Source organism: Tupaia chinensis, unplaced genomic scaffold (genome assembly GCF_000334495.1).
Source record: "Tupaia chinensis unplaced genomic scaffold, TupChi_1.0 Scaffold000258_1, whole genome shotgun sequence".
Lineage (NCBI taxonomy): Eukaryota > Metazoa > Chordata > Mammalia > Scandentia > Tupaiidae > Tupaia > Tupaia belangeri.
The window spans coordinates 2,871,955-2,893,908 of NW_006159738.1; the positions used below are offsets into that span (position 1 = coordinate 2,871,955).

Sequence of the window (21,954 nt, forward strand, 5' to 3'; positions counted from 1 at the left end):
GTCCGCCTCTTCACCCCAATATCTCGGCGCCTGACGCACGCGTGCTGACGGGGGAGGGGAGCGGGAACGCGTCTCCCGCACACAGCTCGCGGTCGGGCACCGGGGAGATGCCGGGCCGGGGTGCGGGGTCCGACTGGACGGAGTGCTGCCCTTCCCTAGAGCCGCCCGCAGCGGCCGGGACCCAGGGCGGCGGCGGCGGGTGAGCCCGGGGCCCTGCGGGGCGAGGGAGGCCGGCCCTCGGGCACGGGTCGCAAGCCCCGGGTGGAGGGGCCGTGGGGGTGGCCGCCCTGCGGTGGGCTGTCCCCGGTGAGCTGCGGCGAGAGGAGGACAGAACCTTTGTTCTGGCCAGAAGGGGAAAGATGGAGGCTGGCTCCCTGGTTAAGGGATGGGCTTCTGGCAGACGCTTCGGTGGAGGGTTTGCTGCAATGACTAAACGCGGGGACTGCGACAGTCGCCTGCGCGCGTCTTTCTGCCCCGAGGGGGCGCTGCGAAACCTGCTGGGGAAGCCGGCCGGAAACCGTGCGGGGAAAGCCGCTGGCGGCTCGGAGGACAAGAGGGAGACGGCGTCCTCCAGCTCAACCGAGCGCTTCCGAGCCGGTCAGCCAGTCCTTGTGTGCAGCCTGGGCCACCTGTCTGCCAAGTGGGGGTTTCTAACCGCCGAGGAGACCTTGATGTCGACGTTTTCTAAACACTGGGGTCGAGCTTGTCATAAATCCATTTTATTCTGAGTAGATGTTCACTACTGTGTCCTGGATAGTGGGGACAATTAGCTGCCCAAGTCACCTCTAGCGGCAATAGCTACCTCTTCTTCCGTTATTTCCTAAAAGCGGGAGCGGCTGGGTGTCCGCCCGTTTAGCCCACAGTACAGTCATGGCTCCTGCTGCACCCATAGTTTGTTTTTGTTTTTATGTCTGGTATTATTGAAGGCTTTTTAAAAAATAGGATGGAGGGCCTTGTGTACCTTTCCTGGTCTTCGCAGTGCAAATCAGAGTACTATAATAAATCCTAGTGTATCAACAAACTCTTAGTCACTGAGTACACTGCAGGAAGTGAAAAAGGAAGGGTGTTCTCTATCACTTAAAGGAAAGAAAAAAAAATCCTGTACAGTTAGAAACATTACAGACCAGCTTATCAGTTCCAGCACACCTTAATTACTATTGATACAAGTCTTAGCAATATTCAAATTACTTTATTAAAAATAAAGACGGTAGGAAGATACGGATAGTATAGGAGCCCAGATTGCTTTACTGAGCTCGACCGTAGCAATTAAGTTGGGAAACTATAAAAGTAAAACCAAATCAGGCTTAAAGTAAATCTTTTCTAGTATGGTAAAAAAAAAAAAAATCTCAGATAACTTCTTTGAAAAATCATGGTGCCATTAGGATTTAACCAGGATTACAGGAGAAAATTTGCAAGACGTTATGTCTGATGGAAACATAAAAAGGGCAATACTATCTTTTTTTATTTGTATAATGTTCTTTAGTGCTAAAAAAGCTGTCAATTCCTACATGTTATTTATATTCTTTTTCAACAGATCAGCTGGACATCCTTATTATGAGAATTCCAAAGGTATGGTTAGTAGTTCATATAATGCAGATAATGCCTACAAATAACATGGCTCAGAGAACCTAATTTGCCCATAACTACTTACACAATAGAGTTTTAAAAATAGATTTTATTAGAACTTAATCTTTAAATTTTCAAAGAACAATCTAGCAGGTTCTTTCTCTATTGTTAATGTGCCTTGAATCAAGCATTTTTAAAATGAGCAATTAATGCTCAAAGAACTGTGTTTATAATTGTTGTTAGTTGAAAAACATAGCGCACAACGTTTAAACATGGGTTGAAGGAAAAAAATTTTAATTGAACTGCTTCAAGGAACATAAAATACTTCTCAGTGTTGATGTTTTTCTCTTGAAGTAAAGGATAAAGGTTTCCAAGTACTCACCTCTTCTGTGCTGAAATAAAAGAGTAAGATAAGCCCTCAAAGTCTTGTCATTAACTGCTTTCAAAGAGGGAAAAAAGGAAGTAGAGTTGATTCACCTTAGGTGTACGTATGTGCGTGTGTGTGGTCTTCAAAAAGTTCATGAATGGGACCAGCAGATGGCATAATGGCTACATCGCTGGACTCCCATGTAGTCCACTATGGTTTGAGTCCTGGACCTGGTGGCTTAAACTCACGCCAGGTGTGTGTGCGTGTGTGCCCAAGATCTTGGGAGGAGAATGGAGTAGAAGGGACTGGCATGGCCATCTCCCCCTGGGGGGTCATTTCTCAGTTTCTGTCTGTCTCTGTCTTTCTAGCGAGTGCATGCACCCTATAGCAAAAACCTCTCCAAAAATATTTTTAAAAAGTTCATGAAAATGTGTATTATGGGAACCAGCAGGTGGTGTGGTGGTTAAGGTGCTGGACACTCCCACATGGCCGACCAGGGTTCAAGTCCTGAATCTGGTGGCTTACTTTCTCACTTTCTCGCTTTCTCACTGTTGCCCTCTGTCTCTCTCTGGCCAAACTAAAAAATAAATGAATGAATAAATAAAATAAAAATAATTATTTTAAAAAAAGAAAAAAGAAAATGTGCATTATGAAAAAACACGGATTTCAAATGTTTTTACACCAAAATAAATTTATGAATTTTTTTAAAAATTTGCTAGTGGGCATGTGAGCTCACTGAAGAGAGACAGAGAAATAGTGAGAAAGTATCCTCCATGGGGGATGGTCACACTACAATCTCTTCTCAATTTCTCTTCTTGGGTTTTACACACATATGCACATGCACCCAGAGTGTTTTTCAAGCCACCAGGTTCCAGATTTGAAGCATGCAGTTGGCCATGAGGGATCCAGCCATCTTAATCACTATGGCACTGACTGGCTCAATAAACTCATACTTTGCTGCTGTTGTTCATTGTTTGAAACTCATACTTTAATTCCAATTATCTGCAAACTTTTTATTTATTATGATTTTTCTGCCATAGGGCACATGCACTCACCAGAGAGAGACAGAGGGAAAGTGAGAAAGCAACCCACCAGGTCCAGTACTCAAATTTTAGTCGGCAATGTGGGATGCCTTCTGCTGACCCCTCCACAAACTATTTGAAGTCTCCTTCTGTGTGTTTCTGTATGCATATATAAATCATTTTGGCAAGAAATATTTTAAGACAGTGCATGCACTCTCCAAAGAGTGAAAGAGAAACAGAGAGAAAGCAAGAGAAAGAGAGATCTTCCCCTAGTGAGGCATGGTCATGTGTCAACTCCTTTAGTTCTCCCCATCTAGAGTTTGGGCATGTATGCACACATGCTCAGCATTTTTCAGAAGGGGTCTGGACTTGAACCATGATTAGCCATGTAGGATCCAGCTCCCTTAACCACTAGATCACAGGGCTGGCCCATGATTTTTTTCGTTTAAAATTTTTATTTATTTATATATTTATTTTTTAGAGAGATTTTTGCTATAGGGCACATGCGCTCACCAAAGAGAGAGAGAGACAAAAAGTGAGAAATCACCCGTGGGCCATGCCCAAACCCTTCAACCTCCATTCTTCTTTTGTGATTTTGGGCACAAACACACACATGCACCCAGCGTGAGTTTTAAGCTGCTGGGTCTGGGATTCAAACCGCAGATGACTCCCTGGAAGTTCAGTGATGTAACCATTATACCTTCTGCTGGTCCCATTTATTTATTTATTTATTTATTTATGTATTTATTTGCCAGAAGGAGCATGTGCTCACGGGGGTGGGATGAGACAGCACTCCCATTGTGGGGTGGCTACTCTGAAATCCCTTCACCTCCATTTCTCCTGTCTTTTAGGATCTGGGGCATGTACACACACATACCTACTACGCTTTTCAAGCCACAGGATCCAGCACTGGAACCACCCAGCCAGCCATGTGGGATCCAGTTGCTCTAACTACCAGGCCACTCGCTGGCCCAGCCATTTATTTATTTAAAATTTTTGTCATAGGGTGCAGGTACTCACTGAAGATACCGAGAGAGACACTGAAATCTCTGCCCAGGCGGGATGACCACATTGCAATTCTTCTCCTCCATTCTCCTCTTGGGATTTTGGGCATGCACATATGCGTGCCTGGCGTGAGTTTCAAGCCACCAGGTCCAGGACTTAAATTACTGTTCACCATGTGGGAGTCCAACACCTTAACCGTGATGCCATCTGCTGGCCCCACCCTCAATTTATTTTTAAATGTTTCACTTTCTATAAAGAAATGGTATCAAGTTTTTGAGAAATTCACTTTTAGTTCAGGTTATAATATACTTCTCAAAAATATTGTTATCAAGGATGCAAAGGATGTATTTTTAAGTAAATAGCTTTCATTTAGAACTTCGAAAATAATTTTACAAAGTAAACTTTTATAATGTTAATTTGGTGGGTCAGCCCCATGACAGAGTTGTTGAGTGCTGTGCATGGATGGCTAACACTTAAGACCTGGCCTGGTGGCTTGAGAAACATACTAGGTACATACATATTCATGCTTAAAGCCCTGACAGGATGGAGAAATGGAGGAAAAAGGACTGTGGTATGACTGGGCCCCATAAAAGGTGCTTTCCCTCTCTCTCTGGTGAGTACACGTACCCACTGGCAAATTTTTCATATTTCCCTTTGTTGGGCTGGCAGGTGGCATAGAGGTGAGGTGCCGGACTCCCTCATGGCCAACCGTAGTTTGAGTCCTGGACCCAGGGGCTTGAAATTCATGCCAGGCACATGTATGTATGTGCCCAAAATCTTGAGAGGAGAATGGAGGGGAAGGGGTTGAGGTGTGGCCATTCTTCCTGGGGAGTGATTTCTCACTTTCTCTCTCTCTATCTCTGGTGAGAGCATGTCCCCTATAGCAGAAATCTCTCTCTTAAAAAAAAAGTATTTCCTCAGTATTATTATTATTATTAATAGACTCTATCTTGAGCCTAAAATAGAATTTTATATTTCTATTATATAACTTAAAAAAGTAAGTTACTGTTAAGACTTTGAGCTGAGTTCAAAATAACATAGTCCATGTATAATAATATAGATTTTCTAAAGAATTATTTAATTTTATTTATTCATTCACATATTTTTTTAGAGGTTTTTGCTATAGGGTGCGTGCACTTGCCAGAAAAACAGAGAGAGACAGAGAGACAGAAAGCCAGAAATTACCCCCCAGGGGAGATGGCAACGCCACAATCCATTCTCCTCCATTCTTCTCTCAGGATCTTGGGCACGCATGCACACACGCCTGGCATGAGTTTAAGCCACCTGGTCCAGGACTTGAACAGTGGCCAACTATGTGGGAGTCCAGCAACATAGTCATTAGGCCAACTGCTGATCCCCATTCACATATTTTTTAATTTGGCCAGAAAGAGACAGAGAGAGAGAGAGAGAGAGTGAAAGTGAGAAAGAAAGCCACCAGGTCTGGCACTAGAACTGCGGTTGGCCGTGTGGGAGTGTCCAGCACTTCAACCACCACGCCACCTGCTGGTCCCCAATAATGTATAATTTTATATATATATATATCTTAGAGATTTGTGTGCTCTAAAACCAAATGGTTTATCATACAACCTCTTTAAATTTAACATTCTCATGTACAACGCTCACGCTACTGCTTTAGGTTAATCACTGACACATGTAAATATGTAGCTCTTAGTAATTAAATTTGCTGAACTGACTTTTGCCTCTGAAATTCACATGATAATGTCCTTGCTTACAGATAGAATCAAAGATGGACACAAAGTGAATTCACACATAGCCAAGCTCCAAGAGTTATGGAAAACTCCTCAAATTCAAACGGTTCACATCCCTAAATCAATGATGGATGCATCGTTTCTAAAGGTATGCTAATGCAGAAATACTTAAGTACCAATATTCGTTGTATTCAGAGTTGAACTTTTATTGAAGAATAGCTACTTAGAGGGCAAGGCACTGCAGATAACAAAGTAGAACCAGCATACAGTCTAGGAGTCAATAAATACCTGTTGGATAAACTCATGAATGAATGTAAGGATCTCTACCATCAGAGTTCTTTCAAGGTGGGACCAGCAGATGGTTACGTCGCTGGACTCCCACATGGCCGACTGTGGTTTGTGTCCCAGACCTGGTGGCTTAAAAACTCACACTGGGCGTGCACGTGTGTGTGCCTGAGAGAAGAATGGAGGAGAAGGGACTGCGGCATGACCGTACCCCCAGGAGGTGACTTCTCACTTTCTGTCTTTCTGGCAAGCACATGTGCCCTCTAACAAAATCTTTCAAAAAAAAAAAAAAAAGGCATTATAATACTTCAGATCTAATGTACCTTTAACTGAGGAAGTTCATTGACCATTTACAGAGGTGCTCAAGGAAAATTCCATCCCAGAGATGAAAACCCAACCTTATAAAGATTTTACTCAAGGACTACAAAGATATAAAAAAGCTGGTAGGTAAAGAAAATAGCAATAATGATTTTGTCATTAAAGATCATATTGCTACAAGTATAATGTCTAGAGCAGTACAAATTAAGGTATATTTTTCTGACCAACGTTTTGACTTTTCTCTCAAAGTGTAAGTAGGATTTACTAATTATTCAGTAAAGTAAATCCTGAGTGTATCTACACATACATATATGATGGGACCTCAAAGTTTGTGGGGAAATGGAATTAAAGTATGAGCTTATTTTAGTGTAAATTTTTTAAAATTCATATAGTTTAAAAATAATTATTTATTTAAGTAATTTATTATTGTTATTCTTTAATTGGACCAAAGAGAGAAAGGGGTGGAGGGAAAATGAGAAAACAAGTCACCAGGTCCAGGGCTAGAATGGCAGTTGGCCATATGGGAGTCCAGCACCCTAACCACCATGCCACCTGCCAGTCCTGGTCACATAGATTATTTTTTATAATATACATTTTTTTTTTCTTTTTGGGGAGAGATTTTTGCTGTAGGGTACGTGCACTTGCTGGAGAGACAAAAAGAGAGAAATGACCCCCAGGGGGAAATGGCCACGCCACAATTCCTTCTCCCTTCTCCCCCTCAGTACTTTGGGCATGTACTCACCCTCAACTGACATGTTTTAAGCCACTGGGTTTGGGGCTCAAACTACAGTCGATTACATGGGAGTCCAGCAACATAATCATTACACCATCTGCAGGTCCTGTAATACTCATTATTCTATGAATTCTTTGAAATCTCCTTGTATAGTCTTGAGCGTTAACCTTTTTTATTTCAGAGATTTTTGCTGTATGGTGTGTGTGCTCGCTGGAGAGACAGAGAAAGTAAAAAATCACCCCCTCCCAGCAGTGGGGGGATGACCATGCCATAATCCCTTCTCCTCCTTTCTCCTCTCAAGATTTTGGACACACAAATTACGTACGTGCACACACACCCACACACAGCGTCATTTTCTTCTTTTTTTTTTTTAAGAATGATTTTATTTAAATTTATTTATTTATTTATTTATTTTAATTTGACCAGAGAGAGAGAGAGCAGGGGGTGGAGGAGTGAGAAAGCAAGCCACTGAGTCTGGGCCTCGAACCGTGGTCAGACATGTGAGAGCATGTGAGAATCCAACGCCCCTAACCAACATGCCACCTGCCAGCCCTCCAGCATCATTTTCAAGCTCCCAGATCTGGGACTCGAACCACAGTCAGTCACATGGGAGTCCAAGCACTTTAACCTGCCGGTCCCCTCAGCATTAACTTTTTTTTTTTTTTTGAGAGGTTTTTGCTATAGATCATGTGCACTTGCCAGAAAGACAGAGCGAGACAGAGAGGAGACAGAGAGACAGTAGGTTATCAAGGAGAGTCACTATTCTGTTTAAATGGCCATTTTGTTCTCTTTGGCCAGGTTAGCATAGTTGATTTGCTTAAGTAAAGTGTACATTTATCCTTTCAGATAAGGAGTATTGCCAACCTTTTGTACAGTGCAGACTATAAATCCTCTTATTCTATCTTTTAGCACCCAGACCTCACCATAGGCCAGAAGCGTTACCTGTGCAGCATTGCTAAGATCTATAATGCCAACTATCTGAGGACGTTAATGAAGAGACAGTATATGCACATGATTCAGCGCAGCTCACAAAAGCCAGGCAAGTGCACCTCTAGTTGGTTTCTCACTGGTTCTCACAAGAAGTGAGAGGGTCTTCTAACAGGGGTGATTTGTATGACAGGTGTCCTCACTCATCACAGGAGCCGCCTCAGCTCTCGTTACTTGCAGAAACAGCATTACCCCTGCACTACATGGCGACACCAACTGGAGAGAGAGGACTCAGGACCTTCAAACATGGCAGCTGCATCCACACCTGAAATGATCATACAGCATTCCCTTTGGCGACCAGTGAGAAACAAAGAAGGGTCTGTTTCTTATTGTTTAAGAGGGGGGAAATGTACCCCAATTTCTTTGAGGATGGCTAAGTGATATTCTTGTGTGCCTTAAGAGGTTCACTTGGCCAAATTCAGAATAAGTTTGACAAAAAGCAAAAAGTAAGATAACATCTTACTCTTGACTGAGCTGGTTAGGATTTGCCACTTCTTTTAGAATACTTTCCATGGAACTGAAAATATTCTTGATCAGCTAGATGTACAGACAACTGCCCTTTTCAATATGATCCCACTCAGAGACAAATGCTTCTGCATGGGACGATACTACAAAAGAGGAGAAAGGAAAATAGATGAAGAGCCTGAGTTTCAAACTGCGCAGTTACAGTTAGCTTTGCAGTTCAGGGTTAATAAATCACAGGAAAATGAAGGGGCTGAACAGTGCTTTAATGATGCTGGCAGTTAATAAAAAGTGATTTATGTGGTCTTCCACATGTATCAGGCAGCTGTTCATTTGCTTATTCCAATTAAGATACTTCCCTTTCTTACAGGTTAAAAACTGGATATGCATCTAAAACAAGATGCAAGTCACTGAAGATTTTTAGAAGATCAGGCAGACTGTTCATGCAACCAGGTAAATGTGGAATTGAAAAACATGTATTTTTGAGGATCTTGGGCTTAAAAAATGTTAAACCAAATAGTTTCATTTCTATTATGAAGACATTAAAAATTTAGAATGTTATTTGCCTCTACTGTTCCAAATAAAAAAATTAAACATAAAAAATTAAATACAATATATATTTTATGCTTCCATTTAAAAGAACATGTTGCTCAAGGGAGTGAGGTCCAAGATTCCTTTGCTTTGGAATTATTTCTAATTCCAAACAAAGACATTTACATTATGGTGAGAGATTTTTTTTTTCAGAATTATTTTATTTGACTTTATTTATTTATTTTAACTTGACCAGTAAGAGAGAGAGTGAAAGAGAAAGAGGAAAAGTGAGAAAGCAAGTCACCAGGTCCAGGACTTGAATAGCGGTTGGTCATGTGGGAGTCCAGTGCTCTTAATCACCATGTGACCTGCTGGCCCCTATGGTAAAAGATTTAACAGAGAACGAATTAGTCAGAACCCAAGGTTACAGACATGACTTTTTCAAGCCACAGCACCTCTGAGATAGTGCCATTTTTGGATAGATGATATATTTCGTATAGAGCATCTAGTAGTTTACAAAGGGCTATACCACTTACACTGTTTTGTCTGATATTTAACAAATCCATGGAGGCAAAACATGCAGTTGATATTATCAAAAATGTATAGATGTGGGCAAGTAGCATGGAGGCTGGGTGCTGGATTCTCAGCTGATGACTGACTGTGGTTCAAGTCCTGGACCTGGCAGCTTGCTTTCATACTTTCTCTCTGCAAATTGAAAAAAAAATTAAATCTTTTAAAAAATGTATAAATGCAGCAACTCAGAAAAATGCAAAATTTGGAAGGACCAATATAAATAATTATTTTACACAAGTATAGAATACTACAAAATGGGAGCCAGCAGGTGGCATGGTGGTTAAGGGCACTGGACTCCTACAGGGCTAACCACAGTTTGACTCTTGAACCTGGTGACTTACTTTCTCACTTTATCTCTCTCTCTCTCTCACTCTGTCCCTCCCTGGTTAAATTAATAACTTTTTTTTTTTTTTTGAGAGGTTTTTGCTATAGATCATGTGCACTTGCCAGAAAGACAGAGCGAGACAGAGAGGAGACAGAGAGACAGTAGGTTATCAAGGAGAGTCACTATTCTGTTTAAATGGCCATTTTGTTCTCTTTGGCCAGGTTAGCATAGTTGATTTGCTTAAGTAAAGTGTACATTTATCCTTTCAGATAAGGAGTATTGCCAACCTTTTGTACAGTGCAGACTATAAATCCTCTTATTCTATCTTTTAGCACCCAGACCTCACCATAGGCCAGAAGCGTTACCTGTGCAGCATTGCTAAGATCTATAATGCCAACTATCTGAGGACGTTAATGAAGAGACAGTATATGCACATGATTCAGCGCAGCTCACAAAAGCCAGGCAAGTGCACCTCTAGTTGGTTTCTCACTGGTTCTCACAAGAAGTGAGAGGGTCTTCTAACAGGGGTGATTTGTATGACAGGTGTCCTCACTCATCACAGGAGCCGCCTCAGCTCTCGTTACTTGCAGAAACAGCATTACCCCTGCACTACATGGCGACACCAACTGGAGAGAGAGGACTCAGGACCTTCAAACATGGCAGCTGCATCCACACCTGAAATGATCATACAGCATTCCCTTTGGCGACCAGTGAGAAACAAAGAAGGGTCTGTTTCTTATTGTTTAAGAGGGGGGAAATGTACCCCAATTTCTTTGAGGATGGCTAAGTGATATTCTTGTGTGCCTTAAGAGGTTCACTTGGCCAAATTCAGAATAAGTTTGACAAAAAGCAAAAAGTAAGATAACATCTTACTCTTGACTGAGCTGGTTAGGATTTGCCACTTCTTTTAGAATACTTTCCATGGAACTGAAAATATTCTTGATCAGCTAGATGTACAGACAACTGCCCTTTTCAATATGATCCCACTCAGAGACAAATGCTTCTGCATGGGACGATACTACAAAAGAGGAGAAAGGAAAATAGATGAAGAGCCTGAGTTTCAAACTGCGCAGTTACAGTTAGCTTTGCAGTTCAGGGTTAATAAATCACAGGAAAATGAAGGGGCTGAACAGTGCTTTAATGATGCTGGCAGTTAATAAAAAGTGATTTATGTGGTCTTCCACATGTATCAGGCAGCTGTTCATTTGCTTATTCCAATTAAGATACTTCCCTTTCTTACAGGTTAAAAACTGGATATGCATCTAAAACAAGATGCAAGTCACTGAAGATTTTTAGAAGATCAGGCAGACTGTTCATGCAACCAGGTAAATGTGGAATTGAAAAACATGTATTTTTGAGGATCTTGGGCTTAAAAAATGTTAAACCAAATAGTTTCATTTCTATTATGAAGACATTAAAAATTTAGAATGTTATTTGCCTCTACTGTTCCAAATAAAAAAATTAAACATAAAAAATTAAATACAATATATATTTTATGCTTCCATTTAAAAGAACATGTTGCTCAAGGGAGTGAGGTCCAAGATTCCTTTGCTTTGGAATTATTTCTAATTCCAAACAAAGACATTTACATTATGGTGAGAGATTTTTTTTTTCAGAATTATTTTATTTGACTTTATTTATTTATTTTAACTTGACCAGTAAGAGAGAGAGTGAAAGAGAAAGAGGAAAAGTGAGAAAGCAAGTCACCAGGTCCAGGACTTGAATAGCGGTTGGTCATGTGGGAGTCCAGTGCTCTTAATCACCATGTGACCTGCTGGCCCCTATGGTAAAAGATTTAACAGAGAACGAATTAGTCAGAACCCAAGGTTACAGACATGACTTTTTCAAGCCACAGCACCTCTGAGATAGTGCCATTTTTGGATAGATGATATATTTCGTATAGAGCATCTAGTAGTTTACAAAGGGCTATACCACTTACACTGTTTTGTCTGATATTTAACAAATCCATGGAGGCAAAACATGCAGTTGATATTATCAAAAATGTATAGATGTGGGCAAGTAGCATGGAGGCTGGGTGCTGGATTCTCAGCTGATGACTGACTGTGGTTCAAGTCCTGGACCTGGCAGCTTGCTTTCATACTTTCTCTCTGCAAATTGAAAAAAAAATTAAATCTTTTAAAAAATGTATAAATGCAGCAACTCAGAAAAATGCAAAATTTGGAAGGACCAATATAAATAATTATTTTACACAAGTATAGAATACTACAAAATGGGAGCCAGCAGGTGGCATGGTGGTTAAGGGCACTGGACTCCTACAGGGCTAACCACAGTTTGACTCTTGAACCTGGTGACTTACTTTCTCACTTTATCTCTCTCTCTCTCTCACTCTGTCCCTCTCTGGTTAAATTAAATGAAAGTTAAATTAAAAAAAACAATTCTTTTAAAAAAGAGACTACTACAAAATGAAAAAGGCAAAATAGGAAGAAAGTCTGATCAGTATTTCTCAGACCTGACAAAGTACAAGTTAAATAATTTCCTATGTATTACTCTAGTGGATAGGGAAGTGAGTAGAAAATAGGGAAATTAGGCCCACAAATCACTATCCTATCATATGACAGTGTCACCCAGATCTGCTGTAAATGTCATACTGTGCCTATCCAAGAAATAAGAGAAAGGGCAGGGGAGAAGGTATAACAAGGTTTTTCTTGTTCATAAAAAGGAACAGTTAGGGGAAACACCAAGTAAGGAAGAAGTCCCTGCATGCCCAAAAGATGAGAAAGGAACAAAAGGAAACTGGACAGACTCTGAAAATATAAACTGACCACTTGGGACCAGCAGATGGTCCAACAAAAATAATTTTTTTTAAATTTTATTTAACTTTATTTATTTATTCATTTATTTTAAATTGACCAGAGAGGGACAGAGCAAAAGAAAGAGAGAGAAAAAGTGAGAAAGCAAGCCACCAGGTCTAAAACTTGAACCATGGTCGGCCACGTGAGAGTTCAGCTCCTTAACCACTACACCACCTGCTAGCCCCTACAAAAAGAATTATTAAAAGGGGTATTTTGGGGCCAGCAGACGGCATGTGGGTTAAGGCAGTTGGATTCCCATGTGGTTGACCGTGGTTTGAATCCCAGACCTGGGGCTTAAAACTCACACTGGGCGTATGTGCACGCATGCTCCAAATCCCAAGAGAATGGAGAAGGGATTGTGGTGTGGCCATTCCCCCTGGGGGGTGATTTCTCACTTTCTGTCTCTATGTCTCTCTCTGTCTCTCTGCCAAGCACACACGCCCTATAGCAAAAATCTATCCAAAAGAAAAAGAAAAATTAAAAAAAAATATAAACTGGCCACTTTACCCCCTAAACAGAAGATTTTGAAAATTACTAAAAACACAGGACTTAATAACAGGGCATTTGCTACAGAGTAACTTGGCTAGAATATAGTTCTAATCATTTTAGTTACTTTTATTTATTTATTTGGAGAGATTTTTGCTTTAAGGCACATGCACTCAACATAGACAGAGATAGAAGGCGAGGAATCACAGACCCCCAGAGGGGATGGCCACACCGCAATCCCTTTTTCTTCATTCTCCTCTTGGGATTTTTGGGCACATATGCTTACATGTAAGCCCAGTGTGAGTTTCAAGCCACTGGTCAGGGACTTGAACCATGATCAACTACGTGGGAGTTCTGCGACACTACCATTACACCATCTGCTGGTCCTAATTCTAATAATTTTTTTTTTGAGAGGTTTTTACTATAAGGCGCATGCACTCGCCAGAGATAGAAAATGAGAAATCACCCCCCAGAAGTGATGGCCACATCGCAATCCCTTCTCCATTCTCCACTCAGAATCTTGGGCACGCACACACATGTGCCCAGCATGAGTTTAAGCCACCAGGTCTGGGACTCGAACTGCGGTTGACTATATGGGAGTCCAGTGACCTAGCCATTATGCCAACTACTGGTCCCTAATCATTTTATTTTTTAAAAAGATTTATTTATTTACCTAATTCCATTTTTCTTTGAGAGATTTTTTTTTTTTTTTTTTTGCTATAGGGCATGTGCGCTTGCCAGAGAGGGACAGAGAGACAGAAAGTGAGAAATCACCCCCTCGGGGTGATGGCCACGCTGCGATCCCTCTTCCTCCATTCTCCTCTCGGGATCTGGGGCATACATGCACATGCGCCCGGTGTGAATTTCAAGTCACCGGGTCCAGGACGCAAACCGCGGTCAACTACATGGGAGTCCAGCAACATAGCCATTACGCTAACAGCTGGTCCCATGTTATTGTTATTTTTTAATTTGACCAGAGAGAAAGGGAAAGTGAGAAAGCAACCTACCAGGTTAAACTGCAGTTGGCCATGTGGGAATCCAGAACCTTTATCCACCACGCCACCTGCCAGCCCCTCTAATCATTTAAAGAGTAGGAGATTTAGGGCAACAGAGCAGTGACTAAGAGTTGCAGGCAATTCGTTTTTATTTAAGACTTATTTAAAAAGCTAGGTCAATTTTTAAAAATAATTATTCAACTTTATCATTATTACTTTTTTAGAGAGAGATTTTTTTTTGCTGTTGGGTGCATGCACTCGCCAGAGAGACAGAAAAGTGAGAAATCATGCCCCTAAAGGGGATGACCACACCATAATCCCTTCTCCATTCTCCTCTTGGCATTCTGGGCGCACATGTACATGTACCCAGCTGAGCTTTTTCTTTCTCTTTTTTTTTTTTTTTTTTAAGAATTACTCATTTATTTTTTTGTTTTCTTTTTTACTCATTTAATTTTATGTATTCATTCATTTTATTTTAATTTGACTAGATAGAGACAGAGAGAGAGAAAGGAAAAGCGAGAAAGCAAGTCACCAGGTCCAGGACTCAAACAGTGGTCGGCCATGTGGGAGTGCCCAGTGCCTTAACCACTATGCCACCTGCTGGCCCAATTGAGTTTTAAGCCACAGGGGGTCTGGGACTCAACTATGTGGGAGTCCAGTGACATAACCATTATGTCATCTGCTGGTCCCTTATCATTATTTTTTAATTTGCCACCATGTACACTCAGCAGAGAGAGACAGAAAGAAAGAAAACGAGAAAGCAAGCCGCCAGATCTAGGACTTGAATCATGGTCGGCCACATAGGAGTCTAGCACCCAAACCACCACGTCACCTGCTGGCCCAAGCTAGGTAATTTTGAAAGTTGTACATAGAAGTTTATTTCTAAGTTCTGACATTAACACTGACATTATAAACTCATTGTTCCCTCAGTTTCTTCAAATGATTCAGAATCATACATGAATGAAGAAAAAAAGGAAGAAGATTTACTAAATAAGTATATGCAATCAATGTCAATTGAAGAACAGGGAGAACACCTGATGTTAACTTGACAGTCTTGTCTTGTACATCAAATTCTACCACTCACTGACATCCAGATATTGTGCCAAAGGTGGGGGGGATGGGGTTGTGAGTTGTGTCCTCTTCCTACATTTAGAATAGTATTGTTATCGATCACTAAGTCATTAAGTAATTTTGGTTTGTTTAGAAATGTTTACAATTGGTCTAATGTTTTCTGTGTACCACTGCTGTTTGTGTAGTAAAATTTATGTGTAATATATGCTTGTATTTCTAGCTAGATATAATTAAAATGTTTATCACTTAAAATTGAATCATTCACTTTTTTAAAGAATTCTTTTCTTTAAGGAATTATTTCCTTCCTTCCTTCCTTTCTCTTTTTCTTTTAATTTGACCAGAGAGGGAGAGAGAGAGAGAAGGAAAATGAAATCACCCTCCAGGGGGGAATGGCTACGCCACAATCCCTTCTCCTCTATTCTCCTCTTGGGATCTTGGACACGCACGCACATGTGTCAGGTGTGAGTTTAAGCCACCGGGTCTGGGACTCAAACCGCAGTTGGCTACATGGGAGTCTAGTGACATAGCCATTATGCTAACTGCTCATCCTGAAATAAAATAATTCTCAAAAAAATTGTGTTAAACCTTGAAGAAAACGACAATAGCAACAGTTTGAAGATTCACTCCTGATTGAATATGCCAATATGGTGTGTTACTTAGAAAACAGAATCTAAATCTAACATTATGACACAGAATGATATAAAAAAATAAGAGCTCAGAAAGGTCATCTCATCTGCTTCTTCACTTTAATATTTATATATGCACAATTTTTTTGGTCTCTTATTTTTAAAAATTAAACACGGGTTACCAAGAAAGTATAAATGAAAGGTAAACATTTATTACGGAGAAAAATGTTACACGAAAGTCTAGATTCTTCCTCCTCATGCATTACTTTGGTAATAAAGTTCCAAATGTCAACTTTGAAGATATTTACAAGGATAAATTTCTTTAACACATGACCAATTACCGTGTGGTGGACATTTTTTATAGAAACCATATACTGTAAACTAAATATATCTTATAGTTTATAAGAAGCTTAGAGCAATTATGTATTAACAGAGAAGATGGTATTATATTTTACTGCAAAATATTATAAAAGTGATACAATTTTGTGGCTCTTAAATGTTTACTTGATTTGAACAGAGGACTGAAACAAAAACTGAAAAACCATCAAGATGGCCCTGGTTTTAAGATTTTTTGTATTCAATTCGTTCTACTTTCACGTCATCTCCAATCAGCTGATACACATAAGTGACCACTGTAGAAGCCTGGATATCCATCAACACAAATGATGGAATAATGTTTCTGAAAGAAAAAAAATACATGTCAATGTTTTGTACTACAAGGCAGTAGCATTATTAATTTAAGATGACAAGCTGGATTCAAGAAAAATCTGTTACTCACATATTAAAAAGAAAAACTACCAAAAGATTGCAAAAAAAAAAGACACACCTGGAATTATTTACATGTTCAAATTTTTCTTTTGTGAAATTTCACACATGCAACTGTTTTACTAAAACCTATAAATTCCCAAAGTATATACTACTTACGTTTCCAAGGCATTATATGCCCCAGTGGCAGAACCTGGATTAATGTAGAATTTATTTTCATGTTCAAATGCTTCAAATTTGTGTGTGTGTCCAGAGATAAGAATGTCCACATCAAACTGCCTCTGCAACAGGGCTAAGCTGGCCATATCTCCCCAAGGAATAACTTGATGTCCATGGATCAAACCAATTTTGAACTGTCCAACAGTCACAACTTTCTGTTCTGGATAATTCAGATTCTAACATAAGAAACAGACATAAGAAAATGTCTCAGAGATACTGATTTTAAAAAAAATTAATTTGTTTAAATAATTGAATCACAAATCATTGTTTTGATAGAGTGGTTGACAACAAACACATTTACAAATGTTTTATTTCTTTTCAGTCTCTAAGGTTGCAATAATGTTTAGAACAAAACTTACTCTATGTAAGCTGAAATTTATCATGTAATTTCTTTATTGTGTTTTCCTCTATAGAATATGGATTCTGTGGGACATGCTATAAAAAATTATCCCCCAAATTGTGATTTTCCTCACCTAAGACACATGATCTACAAACCAGAGTGTGTTTAAATTATGTCCCAGGCTTTAATACTTATATAGATAGGTTAAAATAGTGATAGTTAGCACTAAAGTAGTGATAGTTATTCTAAAGATTTTTAAAATATCCACTTATTTACTACTCACAAACAATCCTAAGAGGTAAATTTTATTATGATCATTTTATGGGTGAGGAAACTGAGGCACAAGATAAAATAACTTGCCAAGGTCACATGCTAGTAAGTGGTTGAGCTAACATCCAAACTCTGGGTCTGTGAAATTAACAAACTAGAAACAAAATATTTTAACTCTTGCTTACTATCTTTTTTATTAAAAACAAAACTATCTTTAACATAACACAAACAGATGCCCTAATGTTAAAAAAATCCCACAGACCTATATTCCAATCAGCAAGAAATTTACCCCCTTCCTTCTCATCCCCATCTTTCACTTTGTAGAATGTTCAGTTTATTCTTTTTAATTTGTAAGACAGAGCCTTGCCTCAATCCTGCCTTAGGCTCCTCAGTCACTTGAGATTACAGGTGCATGGTACTTAAATTGGACCAAGAGTCAAATCTAGGTCTCCTGTGTGCTTCCAGCCTGAGGAGCACAGTGTTTTAGTAGTGTATGCCACGGTTGTTGGGTCAAGCTTCTTTTTTATAAGCCACTTAAAAGATACCATTGGGCCAAAAGATGGCATGGAGATTAAGGTGGCTGTATCTTACACGGCTAACAGTGTAGTTTAAGTCCTGGATCCAACAGCTTGAAAATCACACTAAGTGCATGTGTATGTGTGTCGAACATCCCAAGAGGAGAATGGAGAAGAAGGGATGGTGGTATAGCCATCCTTCCTCAAGGATGACTTCTTACTTTCCCTCTCTTTCTCTCTGGTAGATGTACACTCCCTAGAACAGACCAAACCAAAAAAAAAAAAAACAAAAAAAAAACCTATTCCCTCTCAGGTTAGTATAAAGGAACCTCACTAAAGAGGACTAACCAAGTCAAATAATTTATGAGAAACTGTTATGTTCTTAGAAATACAAGTTCCATGTTAAATTGGGTTGACCACGCTAAGTCATATATAGCACTGTGAGAGGTCTTAAAAATCATCCAGTTGAGACCAGCAGATGGTATAATGGCTATGTTGCTGGACTCCCATATGGCCATGGTTCAAGTGCTGGAACTGGAGATTTGAAACTCATGCTGGGAATTTATGTGTGTATGCCCAAAATCAGGAGAGGAGAAGTGACTGCTGCATGGCCATCCCTCCTGGAGGTTGATTTCTCACTTTCTGTCTCTCTGTTTCTGTCTCTCTGGCATGCACCCTATAGCAAAAATCTCTCTCAAAAAAAAAAAAAAAAGTTAAAAAAAATTATATGATCATGCTTACCAAGGCTCACGAAGAGAAGTAACTTGTCAAAAATCTCATTACTAATAGACAAAATCAGAATTCCCAGAACTTTACATTTTTTCTTAAAACTCTGGTTACTGCAGTATAATTTACATATAGTAAAATCCATCATTTTAGTGCACCATTCAATGAATTTTGACAAATGAATACGGCCGAGTAAACATCACCACAATCATTGATAGAGAACCCCTCTACTACTCCTTCAAAACTGTCCCCCAGGGACCAGTAGATGGTGTAATGGTTATGTTGCTGGACTCCCACATAGTCTACTGCAGAGTGAGTCTTGGACCAGGTGGCTTAAAATGTGCACCAGGTGAGAACCAACAGTTAGCGTAATGGCTATGTCGCTGGACTCCCATGTAGTCGACCATGGTTCAAGTCCTGGACCTGGTGGCTTAAACTCACACTGGGTGCGTGTGCGTCCTTACCCGAGATGAGAATGGAGGAGAAGGGATTGCAGCATGGCCATCCCCCTGGAGGTTGATTTCTTGCTTTCTATCTCCGTCTTTCTGTCGAGCGTATGTGCCCTATAGCAAAAACCTCTCCAAAATAAAATTTATACCAGGTGCACGTATATGTGTGCCCAAAATCCTAAGAGAAGAATGGAGGAGAAGGGACTACAGTGTAGCCATGGGGGCTGGGGGGTTATTTCTCGCTTTCTGTCTCTCTGGCAGGACATGTGCCCTACAGCAAAAATCCCCCCACCAAAAAAACAAAAAACAAAAACAAAACCTTCTTTGCAATTTATTTGTCTGAGAGCATGTGAACTAACCAGAGAGACAGCGATAACGTACCCACATTGAGGCATGGTCATGCTGCAATCCCTTCTCCATTTCCCATCCTGTTAGGATTTTGGACACACATGCACAGCTGCTCTGCACATTTTTCAAGCCACAGGAGCAGTATTCCAACCACAGTGGGCTATGTAGCTTGGAACAGGGCAGCAGAGTTGGTAGTGGTGGTGTACTTCTCATCAAAAACTTTATCAACTAAATTAAGAGCACCACAAAATATTAGTTACAAGGGCTAGACAGTAGTGTAATAGTTGACCACTACGTAGAAGCAGTGAGATACAACTGAGGCAGTTCCAGCCCTCGTGGCAACAGGCCAGGATGCTCATACATGTCCAAGATCCTGATAGGATGGAGAATTGGAGAAAAGGGGATATGGTGTGACCAGGTCTCATGCAGGAGGGTTTCCTTTGTTCTTTCTCACTCCCATTCATTAACAAAAAAAAAAAAAAAAAAAAGGGAAAAAAGTAACATGGCTATTGTACTTCTATTCAGTATTAATTTAGTTAGAGCAATATTTAATATGTGTGTACCAGGTAGTCTCAGTGATTTTCAAACAGTAAGAAAAGACATGGATAGTACTTTTATGTGTAGAAAATTAAATAAAGAAAAAGACCTTACCCATTGAGAAACCCTGGTCTAAAAGATAAAGCTTAGATAAATAAGAATCAAAAAAGGTAAACACATGGGAAGGGAAAGGGAAATAAATACATCACCTCATCAAAGTCTCCTCTCACAATATGAACATCACCCGCCAGAGTCTTGAGATAGTCGTAACTCTCTTTGGTGCAAAGGTTTCCTGTGCAGAGAATGTGCTGAATCTTGCCTGGCACGAGGAGTTTTTTAAATTTAGCTGGCAAACTGTTGCACCGATGTGGGATGTGCAGATCTCCTAATACCAGCACCAACTTTAAAGTGTCAAGGTAAGATAAGCAAAATATTAAACATGATGTCAAAACTAGATGGTCTCTTCCTGTAACTCCCCTTTTTCAATTAAACTATATAGATTTCAGAAGCCGAAGAAGTTACTCATACCATTGTGACCATCTAAACAAACACAAATATGGTAATGTATTCTGTTCAAAATCAATCTTATTTTATTTTGGTCATAAACAGTTGTATATACATAACACAGGTAATCATTCTATTTACCAAGGATAAAATTGAGATTCCAAAGTGATTTGTTTTAAGACACTACTAATGACACTGATCTAAAAAAAATAAAACAAAACCTAGCAAAATGAAAAGTATACAACTGGGCTCAAGGAAATTTGGCATTTTTGAAGACTGATATGGTAATTTATATTTCTGCAGTTGTAATGTTAAACTTATATATTACTTCCAGGAATTTGAAAGAAAATTGTTAATATGATAGAAAGGGACCAGAAGTTGCTGTAATGGCTATGTCACTGGACTCCCATGTACTTGACTGCAGTTCGAGTCCTGGACCTGGTGGCTTAAACTCACGCCAGGTGCATGTGCGTGCATGCCCAAGATCCCAAGAGGAGAATGGAGGAGAAGGGATTGTGGTGTAGTCACCCCCCACCCAGGGGGGTGATTTCTCACTTTCTGTCTCTGTCTTTCTGGTGAGCACACGCACCCTATAGTAAAAACCTCTCCAAAAGTAAGAAAAAAGAAAAGAAAGAAAAAAAATATGATAGAGAAGAAAATTGTGTAATTTATGCTTACTAGACTGACCACTATTCAGAGAAATACCAGTTAAAATTTCCCATTTTGGGATACAGCAGGTGGCATAGTGGCTAAGGCACTGGACTCCCACAGGGCTGACCATGGTCCAAGCCCCAGACTTGGTGGCTTGAAGATCACACCAGGCACATGTATATGTGTGCCCAAGATCCCGAAAGATCCTGGAGGAGAAGAGACTGCAGCATAGCCATCCCCCATGCAAAGGACTTCTTTCTCATTTTCCCTCTGTCTCTCTGGTGAGGGCATGTATCCTATGCCCCCCCCCAAAAAAAAATCCCATTTTTTTACTTTTAACTATAATCTATACATTCACAAGTATTAAAATAGTTTCAGATGGGGCCGGCAAGTGGCGTGGTGGTTAAAGGCGCTGGACTCCCACATGGCCGACCACAGTTCAAGTCTCAGACCCGGTGGCTTGTTTTCTCACTTCCTCTCTCTCTCTCTCTCTCTGTCTCTCTCTGATCAAACTGAAAAATAATAATGATATAATAATAAAGTTAAATAATTCTTTTAAAAAATAGTTTCAAAAAAAAAAAAGAAAAAGAAAAAGAAAAGAGGGAACCAGCAGTTAGCGTAATGGCTATGTCGTTGGACTCCCACATAGTCGACCGCGGTTCGTGTCCCGGACCCGGTGGCTTAAAACTCACGCCGGGCGCGTGTGCGTGCGTGCCCAAGATCCCGAGAGGAGAATGGAGGAGAAGGGATTGCGGC

The 21,954-nt window shown here is 40.2% G+C and overlaps 2 protein-coding genes across 3 annotated transcripts in view; one reads left to right on the forward strand and one right to left on the reverse strand.

Annotated features, from left to right (window-relative positions):
• Positions 1-88: 88 nt before the first annotated feature.
• Positions 89-15,500, forward strand: FAM216A (family with sequence similarity 216 member A). Its single transcript, XM_006149320.3, has 7 exons — positions 89-199; positions 1,535-1,569; positions 5,696-5,817; positions 7,915-8,044; positions 8,126-8,309; positions 8,825-8,907; positions 15,108-15,500. Exons 1-7 carry the CDS (start codon positions 108-110, stop codon positions 15,224-15,226), a joined length of 765 nt encoding a protein of 254 aa, XP_006149382.1. The 5' UTR covers positions 89-107; the 3' UTR covers positions 15,227-15,500.
• Positions 15,501-16,064: 564 nt separating this feature from the next.
• Positions 16,065-21,954, reverse strand: part of VPS29 (VPS29 retromer complex component) — a 10,447-nt gene continuing 4,557 nt past the window's right edge. For both annotated transcript variants that reach the window (XM_006149324.3, XM_006149323.3), the window contains 3 exons: positions 20,253-20,444; positions 16,799-17,034; positions 16,065-16,553 (listed from right to left, as the gene is read on the reverse strand). In XM_006149324.3, coding sequence (XP_006149386.1) covers positions 16,436-16,553; positions 16,799-17,034; positions 20,253-20,444 — 546 coding nt within the window. In that variant the 3' untranslated portion in view covers positions 16,065-16,435. The remainder of the gene's footprint in view (positions 16,554-16,798; positions 17,035-20,252; positions 20,445-21,954) is intronic.

Excerpts from the sequence above, each read along its gene's own strand:
- FAM216A (XM_006149320.3), top strand. The coding sequence starts at position 108 with ATGCCGGGCCGGGGTGCGGGGTCCGACTGGACGGAGTGCTGCCCTTCC. Across the intron at positions 200-1,534 it reads ACCCAGGGCGGCGGCGGCGG|ATCAGCTGGACATCCTTATT; the intron begins GTGAGCCCGGGG and ends CTTTTTCAACAG. Across the intron at positions 8,045-8,125 it reads GCGCAGCTCACAAAAGCCAG|GTGTCCTCACTCATCACAGG; the intron begins GCAAGTGCACCT and ends TTTGTATGACAG.